We start from the raw sequence: 15,602 nt of genomic DNA, 5'->3' as shown, positions 1-15,602 counted from the left end.
TAGGTCTTAGTACTTTGCCTTTGTTCTGAACACTTTTAAAACTTTAGTGTTCTATTCCTTTTCTTTATGACATCTGTTTCTTTTTTTTAGAATGTGTCTATCCATGCTGCGAAATCTTCCGACAGTATTAATGGAAGTGAACCAACTACTCCACAGGTATGTTATTAATGTTATTTTTAAAAATGGCAACTCATTTCAGAGTGTTGGTCAGTCTACTTTAATTATTAGTATTTGACTTTACATTGAAACAGTGATGCCCATGGATTGATTGTGTACGATAAATACAAATTAGTTGATCCTTTCTCAGAAGAAATTTTAAGTGAAAGTGATTTATGTATGTGTGTCAGTAATGTAAGTTTCCATTAGAACTCACTTTTTAAGGGGAAGCATAGAGGGACTGAAAAATGAAGAATTTTCTTAAGTTTGTCTTTTATTATTATTATTATTGAAATAATGAAAATGCTCTAATAATGATTGAAGTGATGAATGCACAACTGTGTGATTATACCAAATACCATTGATTTTACACTTTGATATTTAATGCTTTGTTAATATGTATCAATAAAATTGATTTATTTAAGAAAAAAAACTCATTTTAAAAATTAATGACTTTGAAATGAAAACTCTTCATTTAGATATAATCTGTCTTTATAATTGTAAAAGATTATGGAGATGGTCATATTGAGAGAGATTTTTAAAATTACATAATCTCAAAAGGGGATTTGAAGGAACTGGGACTTCTTTAGAGTTTGCTCTACTGCAGAGTATTTAACTACTAGAGAATTTAGGTAATATTTGATTTTAAGAAGGTATTTGGAAAGTGGGTTTCAAGTATCATTCTTTTGATCCCTTTAAAAAAAAGAAAAAAAATTTTGTGAAAAAACTCTTAATGATAGCATGGCCTGAGATGAACATTTGTTTGCTTTGGTTTTGGTAATGGTTATCATCACTAGCCTGAAGGTTTTCATTAGTCTCCAGTACTGAGCAATAACCTTTCTAATTCTTGAACCTGGGGTATGAATCTAGATAACTCGATTCGTGAGCTAAATGAGTTATGAACTAAACACAGACAAAAATGTCCTAAAGTATTGTGTCGTAAATATTTAAATTACAGCTTTCCAGACTCCATGAATGGGTTACCTGTGAGCTGAGATTCTCATTGCATTCAGGGGGCCTGGCTGGGTTCTGGGGACAGCTGAAGTCCTTGGTTTTGTTGTCTCTGCCCTTCAGTAGTCTTCCCAACTGATCCCAGGTGCTTTACAAATATATCATTTTCTATGAGTGAAATGACTTAGGAGTAAAATATTGGGAGGCGTCAGTCCAAATGCTACTGGTTGTATCTGGTGATCCTTACAGAATATTAAGATGCCTGTATAGAATAGTCTAGAAACACTAAATAATCTAGAATGCAAAAACTAGGATGACTGTAATCAGCTTTATAGCAAACTCTGGAAAGTTTTAATTAGCATGAAGAATAATTGTTTATGGCATGACAATCTCATTTAGAAAATGGGTGATATTCAGGAAGTAAGCTTTGCACTTTCTTAAAAAATAGTACAGGGGAGCGGAGTAGCTCAGTGGTTTAAGCGCCTGCTTCCCATGTAGGAGATCTTGGGTTCAAGCCCCAGTACTTCCTAAAACATAAAAAAATAGTACTATTGGGGATTTGGACCCGAAGGGTATCGGGAATGAAAGAAAAAGACAAGGGGGAAGGAAACACAAAGAACGAGTGAGCTGGTATCAGGGGGTCTGCGAGTAATGACTCCTCAGACAACTTTATTGTTTACAAGGGGCTCTCTATATGCCCCAGTCTATGTGACAAAAAGCAGCAACATGTTGTCTAAGTCACAACAAGCAGCAACTTTTGTGCATTTAACTATTAGCATTACTAAGGAACTCTAAGGAATTCAAAAAAATCTTATCTCAAGGTACAAAGTCTAAGTGTTCTATTTACTGTGAAAGGTATGTGCTCATCTTTTCTTTCAGCCTTTAACAGCTTCATCCTGTTTGCCGGGAACTCTTAGTGACAGCATTCCTTAGGGTGCAAGCATAGCCGTGTAAACAGCACGTCTCTCCTTGTGAGGCCACTGTGCCTCAGTTTCCAACATAGTACAAATACATTCTTAAAAGTAATAAAATAAACAGGTAGTATTAATTTAGTGTTTCCTGTATGTTAGGCCTTGTGTCTTAGTTTCCAACGGGACTGCTGTTGCAAAGTACCAAAAATAGGTTGGCTTTTATAAGGGGAATTTTATTTGGAGTAAAAGCTGTAGTTTCTGAAGGCTGTGATATGTTTAAATCAAGGCACCATCAGAATTGCTTTCCCATCAGTCAGCTACTGTTGATCTCGTTGTCCGGCCATGTGGTGAAACAAGATGGCCATTGATCTCTGTTGAGGTCTCTGCCTTTCCCTCCAGAATCGACTGTCTCCCGGAGCCCAGTCACGGGTAACCAGGCATAGGGCTTGTCTCTTCGCAGGCCTCTTCTGTCAGTCGCGGTCACTCCGCTTCTCCCTGAGTTCAGCTATAAGGTATCAGGCATATGGCTCATCTCTCCCTGGTCCTTGGCTCCTTGGCTTGGGGCTTCTGTTTTCCTTCAGTCCTGTCTCTCACGTGGCAGGATCAGGATAATATTGTGGCTCCCTTTTCCTGTGTGGGTCTCTGTTTATATCACACTCAGCAAGGGTGGAGATTCACCCTGAGTCAAGCCTCACTGACATAGTCCAGTTGAAAATCATACCCATGGGAATGGATTAGTTCAGAAACATAATCTTTTTCTTTTTGGGATTCATAAAAGAATTTCAGATTGCCACAATCTGTTTACTTTTATTTTAAACAAATTTATGACAAGTTGGTTGTTGGGTTTAGTAAGCTAGAAACAATGAATTATGTACATGAAAGTATGGAATGTTTCATATTAATGGCAGCTAGAAATCAGAATTGGCATCAAAGTAGAAGACATGGTAAAAAACAAGCCCAAGGGAAGTGGATTTGGCTCAAATGATAGAGCATCTGCCTACCACATGGGATGTCCAGGGTTCAAACCCAGGGCCTCCTGGCCCGTGTGGTGAGCTGGCCCACATGCAGTGCTGATGCACGCAAGGAGTACCGTGCCATGCAGGGGTGTCCCCCACATAGGGGAGCCCACACACAAGGAGTGCACCCCATAAGGAGAGCCGCCCCGCTTGAAGGAAGCATAGCCTGCCCAGGAGTGGCGCCGCACACACGGAGAGCTGACGCAGCAAGATGATGCAACAGAAAGAGACACAGATTCCTGGTGCCACTGACAAGAATACAAGCGGATACAGAGGGCCAGCAACTGGGGGTGGGGTGGGGAAGGGGAGAGAAAAATGTATAAACAGTTAAATTTTCTTTTATTATTAGAGCAGTTATAGGTTAACAGAAAAATCATGCAGAAAATAGTTCCTATATACCCTCCCCCCCACACCTACGCTTTACCCTATTGTTAATATTTGCATTGCTGTGGTACTTTTGTTAACATTGATGAAATAATATCATTACAATTATTTTAATTATAGTTCATAGTTTACATTAGGGTTCTCTCTTTGTGTTTGTACAGTTCTGTGGTTTTAAAATTTTTATTCTAGTAGCATAGATACTGTTTAATATAGTTCATGAAATTCCACTAATTGAAGTGATTCATTCATTCAGTTACAGAGGAATGCATAAAACTGATATTTTACCTCAAACAGACTTAAAAAAAACTCAGATATTTGAAAATAATTAATGTCACCTGGTAATAGAGATCTATTTTGTAAAACAATAGGAATATCTGAACATTTCTCTTTATCAGATAAGATAAAGTAAAACAGTTTCACTGGATCATTCATTTAGTATTTCAGGAGTTAGGAGTAGCCCAGGCTTGAAATCTTAAATCATTTGCCTGAGCACTGGCAGCTAGTTATTGACACTATTATTGAGCAAGGGCTTGCTGCCCAACATACATAGAGGCCAATACTATGACTTCTGGATTTTGAGAAAAGAAAGAGCTTTAATGCAAGGTCAGTTGGCATGGAGACGAGTCAAGGCTCAAATTAGTCTTCCCTATCTGAGCTCTAAGGAGATTTTATGAGAACGGGAGGTGAGAGGTGGGGTTTGGCTTGGTATAGTCCAATTGGTTAATTATAGAGTTGTCCATATGTGCTAGAGTGGATTTTAGACAAAATCTTCCTTATTAAAGGACCTCTCACATTTCATCTGCTTCCGATGTCCCGGTCATCACAGTCTCGGTTACGAGGGAGGTGAAGTCTGTCCCTGCTGTCTCAAAGGTTGTCTAAAGGACAAGAGTCAGTGCTTCTGTGCATGCTCAGGTTATGTACCCCACAGCTAAACTCAGAAGAAAAGGTTACAGGAACAGAGGATGCCACTCTGAAATGAGTTTTGGCCTGCCTACGTTTTACCATAGTGTCGTTACTATAGCTAAAAACAAAATACCACTCAGGCTAGCTGGAATTTTTTTGCCACATATGGCCTCATTTAAATTTATATGCTGTGAGGAGAAAATGAGAACTGAATCTCATTAAATTTAATAGAGGAAAACAGATTTAAATGGCCTTTCTCATTTGTGATTTTTATTTTTTTAATTATGAGGGAAAAACCCTTTGTTTAAAAATCTGCATTTTTTAATATGAGAGAAATTGTAGGAGTATTACAATTTAATTTTGAATTTTTTATTGCTAGTTTTTGAATACTCTTTGTTCTTTTATTTTCAACCATTTATTATGGAAAATTTCAAACATACAGAAAATTTGAGAGAAGGTAACTGTGTATACCTATATATTCACCACCTACATTCTACCATTATACTTCTTTAATCACAAATCTCTCCAACTATCCATCTGTCTTACCATCCCTTAATACATCTTATTTTTTAAATGCATTTCAACATAAGTTGCAGACGAGTACTTTCCCCCCAATACTTCAGCATGTGTATATCATTACCTAGAGATCAATATTTGTATTTTCTTTTGAGATAAAAATTTATGTATAATGAAATATACAAATTTAAAGTGTGTATTGAGTTAAAAACTTTTTTTTTAATTAAAGAATTTGTAGGCTTAGAGAAAAATCATGCAGAAAATAGAGAGTTACCATATACCCCCACACATGGAATTTTCACAGTTAACACATTACATTAGTGTGGTACGTTTGTTACAGCTGGTGAATAATGCCACTATGAACACTGGTGTGCAAATATCTGTTTGAGTCCCTGCTTTCAGTTCTATTGGGTATATACCTATTCTATTGGGTATATACCTAGAAGTAGGATGGCTGGGTTAAATTTCCAGAAATTTAACATTATATAAAGCATCCATCTATATTCCAATTTTTCACTTATTCTATTAATGTTCTTTTGGACATTTTTCTCTTCTATTACTAAATCCAGTCCAGGATCATGCATTGCATTTCATTGTCATTGCTTCTTTAGCATCTCTCCCTGTAGTTGTGGAAACATATATGACATATACTCTCCCTTCTCAATCACTTCCAAACATACAGTTCAGTAGGATTAATAACACTCACCATGTTATACTAACCTCACCATTGTCTATTACTAAAACTTTTCCATCACCCCAACCAAACTCTAGTTTTATGTTTTTGACATATTCACACATTTCTATTGGGTGTATACTTCGGAGTAAAATTGCTAGGTCAGAGATTATGCATGTGTTTAGCTTTAGTGAATACTGAGGAGTAGTTTTCCAAAGTGGATTGCTTACCAGCACTTCAGTGGATCCCTACCAGTGGATCCTTACAAGTGCTTCAGTATTTTCCATAGTTTTAATTTTAGCCATTCTGGTGGATGTGTGGTGGTGTGTCATTGTGACCTTAATTTGTATTTGGCAAGATAAATGCTTTTACCTGGGTGTATTGTTGCCCTGAACAAAACTAGGGTCTGGTGAAAAGTTAGAAGGGAGGATTAGATATTGGGTGATTAGCTGATACTTATTGAAACTTACCTCTAGACTGACATAGTTCTAGGCAGTCTGTCATGACAGCTCAAAAACTGTTACTCCCAAACATAGCAGATGTGATAGTTAGTAAGCTCCTCAACTTCTGCAAATACATGTCTTTGACATTAGTCACTAGCATCTGGATGACCCTAAAGTAATATAGATTTTTCTAGTGTTGTTCAGACTTGCTTTGCTTGCTTGTCCTAGGTCAGTTTGCAAGAAGAGTGTCTGCTGTGAACTGAAAGGCACTTTTCTCATGGGTCAGAGGTAGCTGGTAATGGAAAATTAGTAAAGAGGTTCCTAAAATTTTTGAGCATAAGGGTCCCTCTTTTCCCTGAGACCTTGCCCTCCTTCCTCTGATTATGAAGCCAAAACTTGCACATCATGGGGAAAAAATCAAAGTACAGAAAAGTTTAAAATCCTACCACTAAGAGAGAACCATTGTTAGTTAACTTTGGTGTTAGGCCTTCAAGACCTGGGTTCTAAGGGTGTTTGTGTAAATATGTATATACATTGAAAAGAATATATAATTAAATCGAAAGGAGTTCACAGTGCACAGTGTTTTATACTCTTGGTTTTTCATTTAATAATATGTCTTGAAACTCCCTCCATGTAGTATAATTTATATAATGTATCCTCTAGTGGTGAACATTTGGGTTGCTTCCAGTTTTTACTGTTATAAACAACCTGTGATATTTGAAGGGGGTAGGGCATGTTATCCCATTTTACTTATTCCCACCTTATCTAATACTGTCATTAAAACTCTGAAATCCGTGAGAAAAAGGAAACTTGTAAACTAAAGAGAGTCTTTTGTTTTTCTGTAATCTTTACCTGTATATGACCGCAGTCTCCTGAGCATTTCACTCTTGGCTTCTTTGAGAGTTTGTAGGTGACCTTGTTGTTTGCACTAACGAAAATGAGTTTCTAGGAAAACGCCTATTAAATACCGACTCCTGTGATCCGGGCATATTGATGCTGCTTAGAGTAGTTGGCTGAGTTACATTGTATTATTTTTTTCATTATCATTCAAATAAATGCTTTGTTATTAAAATGAACAGAACAGCTCTTGTTTATAACTGTTTCTAAATTTGGACTTAACTGATCTGGGCAGAGGGCTTCCAGGTCAGGTCTCTCATCTCTTCTCCATGACTTGTTAATGATTATTTTTATTCCCAGGAGACAGAATGGTAAGTAAAACAGAGTTAGATGTTGCTGGTGAACTCTGCTTCATGCGCCCTTATTGAGCAAAATGAGCTCCTTACAGTTACCTTCCCGTCTTTATCCCTTTCCCCCTCTCGTGCTGAGAAAGTGATCAGTGATTACCCGATAACGACTCTCCTGAGGGCGGGCGCCCACCTGAATTTACTCTGCAGTTCACAGTTCACAGTGTATGTCCATGTTTTAGGCAGTGGGTATGTACTGAGGTGCACATGGTCAGTGCCCTCGCGGATCTTACGGGTAGCAGATGAATCCTCCCAGCACGCCCAAATGGCTGGGGAAGTGTGGCTTCTTTCTATTTTACAGATGTGCTTAGTGAAGGTCGTTCTGCCGCTAAGTGGCAGACATGGGACCTGCATCCAGGCTCAGCACTTTTTCATAAAACAACGCATTTCATAAAATGTCAGGAATATAAATAGAATTTTTTTTATAGCATTTACTAGATCTATTGCTGGTGATAGAGAATAATTGAAACCTAAATGCATGTATTTTTAACCCTCATTCTGTTGGATTTTGGTTGCAGTCAGGTGATACACAGTCTTTTGCACAGAAGCTCCAGCTTCGGGTACCTTCCGTGGAATCTTTGTTTCGAAGTCCCATAAAAGAATCCCTCTTCCGATCTTCTTCTAAAGAGTCTTTGGTACGAACGTCTTCCAGAGAGTCCCTGAATCGACTTGATCTGGACTGTTCTGCTGTCACCTTTGATCCGCCCTCTGATATGGAGAGTGAGGCTGAGGACTCCCTGGGGAGTTCAGACAGTCTCAGCAAAGAACAGTTAATCCACCGGTTACGAAGAATGGAACGGAGCTTAAGTACCTACAGAGGAAAATATTCTGAGGTAGGAGTGTGACGGCTTTTCCCTATTTAAGGGCCAACAATATAATTAACACTGTGCATTTAAAAATTTTTATTTTTCCAGTAATATATATATTATAAAATTTGCCATATTAACCAACTTCGGTTTTTAAGTGTATACAATCAGTGATATCAGTTACATTCCTGATGTTACGCAGCCATCATCACTATTTCCAAAATTTTTCAAATGGAAACTCTGAACCCATTAAGCAATAACTCCCTAAAATGCTGCTTTATTTTGCACCAATCCTGTGGAGTAGATGGATGATGGAGACTCAGAGGTTAAGAAACTTGTTAGGTCACAAAGGCCGCAGAATAAGGATTTGATCTAGGACTCTCTGGTGGTTTCTGCTATTCTGTGCTGCCGCCCTGCCCGTAGAGTCTAGAAGCTTAATTAGGGATGATAAAAAAACATTTTCCTTTTGTCAAAAGGCCAGCCAGACTGCCCATAGCCTTTGTCTCTCTTTCCTTGCCACTGTAGGTACCTAGGACAGAATTGTGCTGTGACATCTGAAAGCTGGCTTACTCCTGTACATTACCCTCCCCTCTAAATCCATCCCCTCCCCCCTTTTTTCCTGAGTACCATTTTCCTATTTTGTCTTAAAATGAGTCCTGGTTTTAGGCAGAATTTTGTTTTCAGTATTCTTATCTCTATTGCTGAACTCATTTTCCATTGTTGCCTGTAGTCAGTAGAAGTATTTGGAAGCACCAAGGCTTCAGAGATAAGTGCTTCTAAAGTCGGTTCCAAATAGTTATTGAAATCATACACTTTGCCTTCAGATGAATAAAGCTGTATAATTTATAGATTTAGAAGGATTTGTTAATCCATAATTTCATCAAGTTGTGCTAGAATGTTTAAATACGTAGTTTATATGGATAAACATCTCTTTTAAGAGCTGAAGTACTAGTTTTCACCTCTTGGTTATAAGTCATTTCCCTAAGATTTTTTACAGAACCGTAGTCATAACCAGAAGGAACTTTTAGAGATTGATTACATGGTTTAGTATAGCTCAAAGCAAAAAAAAAAAAAAAAAAAAAAATCACCTGGAAAGCTGGTTAAAATAGAGATTCTGGCCTGCACCTTCCCCCACATTTCCCAGTTCTGATTCAGTAAGTTTAGGGTGGGGCCCAAGAATTTCTGTTTCTAACAAATTTCCAGGTGATACTGTTACTGATGGTGCTGGCGGAGACAAGGTTCTGAGTAGCCTCCTGGCAATAGGCAAGTTGGCTCTAATCCCCACCCTCTGAATGAGACTACTGAAATTTAAAGAGATGCCTAAAATAAGATCATGTAGGCAGAGATTTAACATCTTTACTTACAGAGACAAGTTACATTTTACTTCTCAGAAATGCATTTCCTGGGCTATTTAGTTTCAGCTTTATCTGCATCTAACTAGAATGAATTTGTCTATAAAAGGCCTCCGAAGTTCTGATTTACTTGTTTTTTAACTTTCATACAGAGATTGTTTGGCAGAGTTTAGAATAATTAATTGAATTTATTTAGGAATGACTAAAGACTTTTTCTTTATTTTAGCTTGTTACAGCTTATCAGACTCTTCAAAAAGAGAAGAAAAAGCTACAAGTAAGTGATTTATTGGCTGTGTATAGAGTCACATACAATTTTAAAAACCGAAAGGATCTTTATAGTAAAATAGTAATACCTTTTTATAATTCTAAATATAATCAGAGGATTTAACCTCATTTTACCATTACTGAAGGTTTTGATAAAGAAAGTGAGTGAGGGATCCCACAGATTTTACCTCAGTTAGGGATGGACTTCCTTGAGCAATGAATCTTTGAAATTTTTAAGAGGTTCAGATTTAAGGCATGTTTGCCTCTTGCACATGTTTCCTAGTGTCTCAGTGTGTATGTAGGTTTCCTTCTTGTTTTAATGGTAAAGGAATATCCCAATTTAAAATTTTAAATTATAGCAACAGACAGCTCTTTATTATTATTATTATTATTATTATATCAGGATCTAAATGCAAGCATCCTTTTTTTCCTAAAATGTCTATTTCCTGAGGCTGCTGCTTGTAAAGCTCTTGGGTATGTGGGGATAATCTGTTAGAGTTATCCCTTCCACCTGGGGATTTTCCCCATCGCAGTTTCAATATAACATGGGTTGGCATAAGAAATTACATTTTTGGGGAATTTCGCAGAAGCTGCAGACAACACACGAAGGCTAGAAATATAGAGGTATCTTAAAAAGTTCAGTATAAATGTATGAAATATATGTAGTGTTATGTATATTACTTATACAGTATATATTTTACTGTTTGATAACATAATTGAACATCTGTGTAATGTTTTCTTGTTACAGTTATTAATTTGTAGTAAAAGAACTGAAGTTCTATACATTGGTTTGGGGATGCCGAACACATTTATGGCAGTCTCTCGCGTGACATCTCACTGTGCTCTCTCAGTGATCTTCGCATCTCGAGTTTCTCATATCTTGTGTTGTTTAAACGCTGTTAGAATCACGGGTCCCAAGCATAGTGTTCCCAGTGGCTCAGAAAGTGCTCCCAAGAAACAGAGGAACGGGATGAACCTGAAGGAAAAAGAATTGTTAGATATGCTTCCTTCACTAGGTGTTAATGAGTCTGTAAGGCAGAGCAAGAGAAAAGAGGGTAATCTGCGGAGCCCTTGCTGCAGCTACACGGGTAACTGCAAAGCATTTGCATAAATCACGAGATCCGCATCTCTCCTGTGCCGAAAGTACAAAATTCTTTTGGGTAGTCCGGGAGACCCTGGCATCATACGATTACAGGCCAACTCCTTATATGATTCACTAAAGGAAAATGAAAGTGAAGGGTCTACACCTATGCATTTTTATTTTTCATTTATTTATTTATTTATTTATTTTTAAAGATTTATTTATTTATTTAATTCCCCTCCTTCCCCCAGTTGTCTGATCTCTGTGTCTATTTGCTGCGTCTTGTTTCTTTGTCTGCTTCTATTGTCGTCAGCGGCACAGGTAGTGTGGGCGGCACCATTCCTGGGCAGGCTGCACTCTCTTTCACGCTGGGCGGCTCTCCTTGCAGGGCATACTCCTTGCGCGTGGGGCTCCCCTACGCGGGGGACACCCCTGTGTGGCAGGCACTCCTTGCGTGCATCAGCGCTGCATATGGGCCAGCTCCACACAGGTCAAGGAGGCCCGGGGTTTGAACTGCGGACCTCCCATGTGGTAGACGGACGCCCTAACCACTGGGCCAAGTCCGTTTCCCACCTATGCATTTTTAGACCAGCAAAAGCTGGCTTGAAAATTTCCCTGTAGGTTTAGTCTACGGAAAAAATTGTGTATGGATTATCCAGGTCACAGAGACACCTACCCCCACCCCTGTGATGGGTAAGAGATATATAGCTCTTTGGGGGTGTGCCAGTGTAGTCCTACTCTGTGACCCTGTTGGTGGCCAAAAATTTCCCAGCAGGTCTCCCACATGGTAATTCATGTCAGAGCTAAGGGGAAATATTCACTCCAGTTCAAACAGTGCCATCAGTTAGCTGTGTTACTTATACAATATAGCCTTAGTTTTTAAAGTGAGAGCTATTTAAGACAGTTTAGTATTTTGTTCTATTTAAAGAAACTAATTACATAACCAAAAAGGTATTTGTAAAGTGAGTTTTGGTAAAATTAATTTCCCCTGTGTGCATTATTTCTTATTAGATAATTAACCTACCATAAATACCAGTCTCTATTAAGTACAGCATTACATTTCCTGGCTTTGGTCTGGAATATAATAAGTTCACAGATTTTATTATTTATTGTTTATTCATTGTTTTAATTGTCCTTAATGTGAAAATTAAGTTATTAAAAACAAGTAGAATTTTTAGTTTGATAATATTTTCTTAAATGTACAGCCCATGGAGGTGGGGGTAGTTCTGATTTAATCCATTTTCTTATTAATACTCTATAAATTCTCAAAAGGTTAACCTTATTCCTACAGTGTGGGTTGGGTACCTTCCTTGTGATTCTATGACTTGTCTATGGAGTTTTATTTCTAGATGTACTTTAAGTAATGCTACCACTAAGTGGCGGTAGAGAATTGCGGTTGCTTCCAACCAAATTATCTGCACATGTATACATGCCTACGTGCATATGCCTAGAAACCTCTTTATTAAATAAGCAAACCTTCTTTCAATAGCGCCACAGAAATTAAAATTTTAAGTATTGCTAACCCCTTTCCTACTGCTGTTCGTGAAGTTAGCATTTATATATTGAGCTCTTACAGCTTGCCAAACATTGTGGTGTATTTATTCCTTATTTACCCTTGTGAGGGGGCCAAGAGTATTATCCTTTTTGTTTAGGTGAGAAAATTGAGGGACAGTGGCTTGTTCATTGCTGCACAGCTTGTGAGGGGAAGGGAGGAGAGCCAAGATCTACTGCCTGGCAGTTTGACTCCAGAGTGTGTGCTCGTAACCACTGTACAGCAGTTTTTCATCCTTCTCAGCATTGTGTCTTCATGACTTTAAAAAACTTTTTTTGAAAGCAAACAAAACCTGTGTTCATGACTTAAGGAAAAAAAGTCTTTGTTTTTTGTTTTATTTACCTGTAAGACCCCGTAAATACAATGCAGCCACCCTCCTCTGGACCTTAATAAACAAACTATTTGCCTACGTGTATCCTTGCTTTTTTCTTGTTAGTGTATATAAACCAGTGTAGCTCTGTGTTTTTGTTCTTAGGCTCCTTAAGCAAATACTATACGATGGGTTGGCTTAAAAATGGGAATTTATTCTCTCATGATTTTGAGGCCAGGAAAATATCCAAATCAAGGCATCATCAAGGTGATGTTTTTTTCACTGATCCTTGGCTCCTCTGCCACATGGCAAGGCACCTGAGACATCTGCTAGTCTCTCCCTTCTCTTCCAGGTTTTCTTGCTTCTGTAGCTTCTCTCAATCTAAATTTCATTCTCTTATAATGGACTCCAGTAATAGGATTAAGGTCCATCCTGACAGAGGTGGGTCACACCTTATCTGAAGTGGTCCCATCAAAACGTCCTACTTAAAATGGGTCTACACCCATAAGAATATGTTTTTCTGGGGAATATACAGCCTCAAACCACTGCACTCCAGATTCCTTCATTTCTTTACTTCTCTGTATTTATGTTGTATAAGAATATACAGCTAATTGGTTTCTATAGACCATAACTATCTAGGTTGAATTTCCTCTACTGGTAAGATGCCTTCCTTTCCTTCCCCATGTTGCACCCAGGAAAGGATGAGTCGTTTCGTCTTTCAGCATTACTCTTTTAGTGTATTGACTTTGTTTATGATTACTAGTGAGCAACAGTCCTTTTTGTGAATTTCTTGTGGACTTTTTAAAAAATCCTGAAAAGGTCTGTTGTTTTTAAGTTACAGAAACCTTTAGAGTAAGCTGGTCATTAATATGTTCCACACATTATAGGTTACAATGAACTAAATTATATTGGAATTGGATTTCACTTTAAAGTTTTTTATTTTTTTTTTAATTTTTGAGGTAACCAGGGCCAGAGTTTGAACCCGGGACCTTGTTTGTGGGAAGCTGGTGCTCAACCACTGAGTCATATTAGCTCTCCTGAGTTTTTTGTTTGTTTGTTTGCTTGTGTTTTTGTTGTTTTGTTTTTGTGTTTAGGAGGCACTGGGAACTGAACCTGGGATCTCCCATGTGGGAAGCAGGTGCTCAACTGCTTCCACTCCTCCAAATTTTTATTTTTAAATTAACATACAGTAACATTGACCTTTTGTTTGGTTTTTAGGTCTTTGAATTTTAACAAAATTCAAAATATTATTTGAAGTATTGTGTAACCAATACTACAGTGAGCATATGGAAAAGACCTGTAACACCGAATTTTAGTTTTTAATATGATCAGTCACATCCTGAACATTTTCAGCTCCATCTTCCATCCTCAAGTTATTTTTGGATAAACAGTTGTAATATTTTAAAATACTTTTGATTTAACTTACTTTGTATTACTTTGTCATGCAGTCTTTTGATTCAGCTTTTTTTTTTTTTTTCCCTCAAAGGGTATATTAAGTCAGAGTCAGGATAAAGCACTTCGGAGAATTGGAGAATTAAGAGAGGTAAGTTTAATGATTAGTACTTTAAGTATTTTGAAAATAGCACTTAAATCTTTATATTTATCAGAACTGTTGTGTGTCCTGGGTAGTTTTGTATACATTTCATTGGTCAGAGTAATAACTAACCAGCTCGGCCTACCAGATCAGTGATCAATATTTACATTTTATAAATTTACATGGTTTTCCTAAGGTATATGTTGTAGGTGGAGTTGGTTGAATTAGCAATGTAATATCATTTGCTTATATGAACAGTCAGTTGCAACTTCCAAATATAACTGACACTTCTATTAGGTATTTTAGGCTTCTTTTTGCTCCTCCTAACCAATAATCTTTTTCATAAAATAAGATAAAAATCACAAGCATTGTAATTTTTGGGAGGAAGTTCTTACAGTAAATTATTAGAATCTAGGTAAATATCATTTGGAATCGTGCTTTACTGATTTCTTCATCAATCCTCTTGTGAGAAAGATGTAATGGGTTTTACTGGTTGGGGGCATGCTATATTTCTCTTACATCACTTATTACAAACATTTTTTAACCTTTTAAATGTATAATAAAACAGGTACAGAAAATCACACACAAAAATATATTACTTATGAATTGCTTATGTGTATATGGTGAAAATCCTTTTAATCACCACCGAGGTTAATTAATAGGATCTTGCCAGGCACCCTAAAAACCCTTCCGTGTTCTAAGCCAGTCACAGGCCACGCCTCCCTTCAAAAGTAACCACTGTGCTGACATTGATAGTGATCACTTCCCTTGTGTCTCCTTGAAGTTTTTTTGTTTTTTTTTTTAAAGATTTATTTATTTATTTAATTCCCCCCCTCCCCTGGTTGTCTGTTCTTGGTGTCTATTTGCTGAGTCTTGTTTCTTTGTCCGCTTCTGTTGTCGTCAGCGGCACGGGAAGTGTGGGCGGCGCCATTCCTGGGCAGGCTGCTCGCTCTTTTCACGCTGGGCGGCTTTCCTCATGGGCGCACTCCTTGCGCGTGGGGCTCCCCCACGCGGGGGACACCCTTGCGTGGCACGGCACTCCTTGCGCGCATCAGCACTGCGCATGGCCAGCTCCACACGGGTCAAGGAGGCCCAGGGTTTGAACCACGGACCTCCCATATGGTAGACGGACGCCCTAACCACTGGGCCAAAGTCCGTTTCCCTCCTTAAAGTTTTATCACCCAAGCGTACATCCCTAGACATTATAGTTTTGCCTAAGTTAAAAAAATTTTTATACCCAATTAGGTCTCTTTGAATCTACACATGCCTTCCATCCTTTCTTTTCCTTATAATTTATCTGTTGAAGGACTTGATAATAAAATTAGAAGATCCAGAGTTACTCATTTGCCTTATCCCCATACTTATAAACCCACAGGTGTCAGAATAGCAATACTAATATTACCACCATCAGCCATTACAGTTAAATTTTTATTTGCTGTTCACATTTCTTCCCCTATTTAAAATGTTTTTATATATACATACGTGTGTGTGTGTGTGTATATAGAT

At 37.8% G+C, this 15,602-nt stretch overlaps 1 protein-coding gene across 9 annotated transcripts in view; it reads left to right on the top strand.

Annotated features, from left to right (window-relative positions):
* GOLGA4 (golgin A4) overlaps positions 1-15,602 on the top strand; it is a 148,231-nt gene that overhangs the window by 49,495 nt on the left and 83,134 nt on the right. For all 9 annotated transcript variants that reach the window (XM_071212816.1, XM_012530074.4, XM_071212814.1 and 6 more), the window contains 4 exons: positions 91-156; positions 7,716-8,030; positions 9,582-9,629; positions 14,049-14,105. In XM_071212816.1, coding sequence (XP_071068917.1) covers positions 91-156; positions 7,716-8,030; positions 9,582-9,629; positions 14,049-14,105 — 486 coding nt within the window. The remainder of the gene's footprint in view (positions 1-90; positions 157-7,715; positions 8,031-9,581; positions 9,630-14,048; positions 14,106-15,602) is intronic.

Source organism: Dasypus novemcinctus, chromosome 31 (genome assembly GCF_030445035.2).
Source record: "Dasypus novemcinctus isolate mDasNov1 chromosome 31, mDasNov1.1.hap2, whole genome shotgun sequence".
Lineage (NCBI taxonomy): Eukaryota > Metazoa > Chordata > Mammalia > Cingulata > Dasypodidae > Dasypus > Dasypus novemcinctus.
The sequence above is the reverse complement of the archived record's forward strand: the minus strand, read 5'-3'. Positions and strand labels throughout refer to the sequence as shown.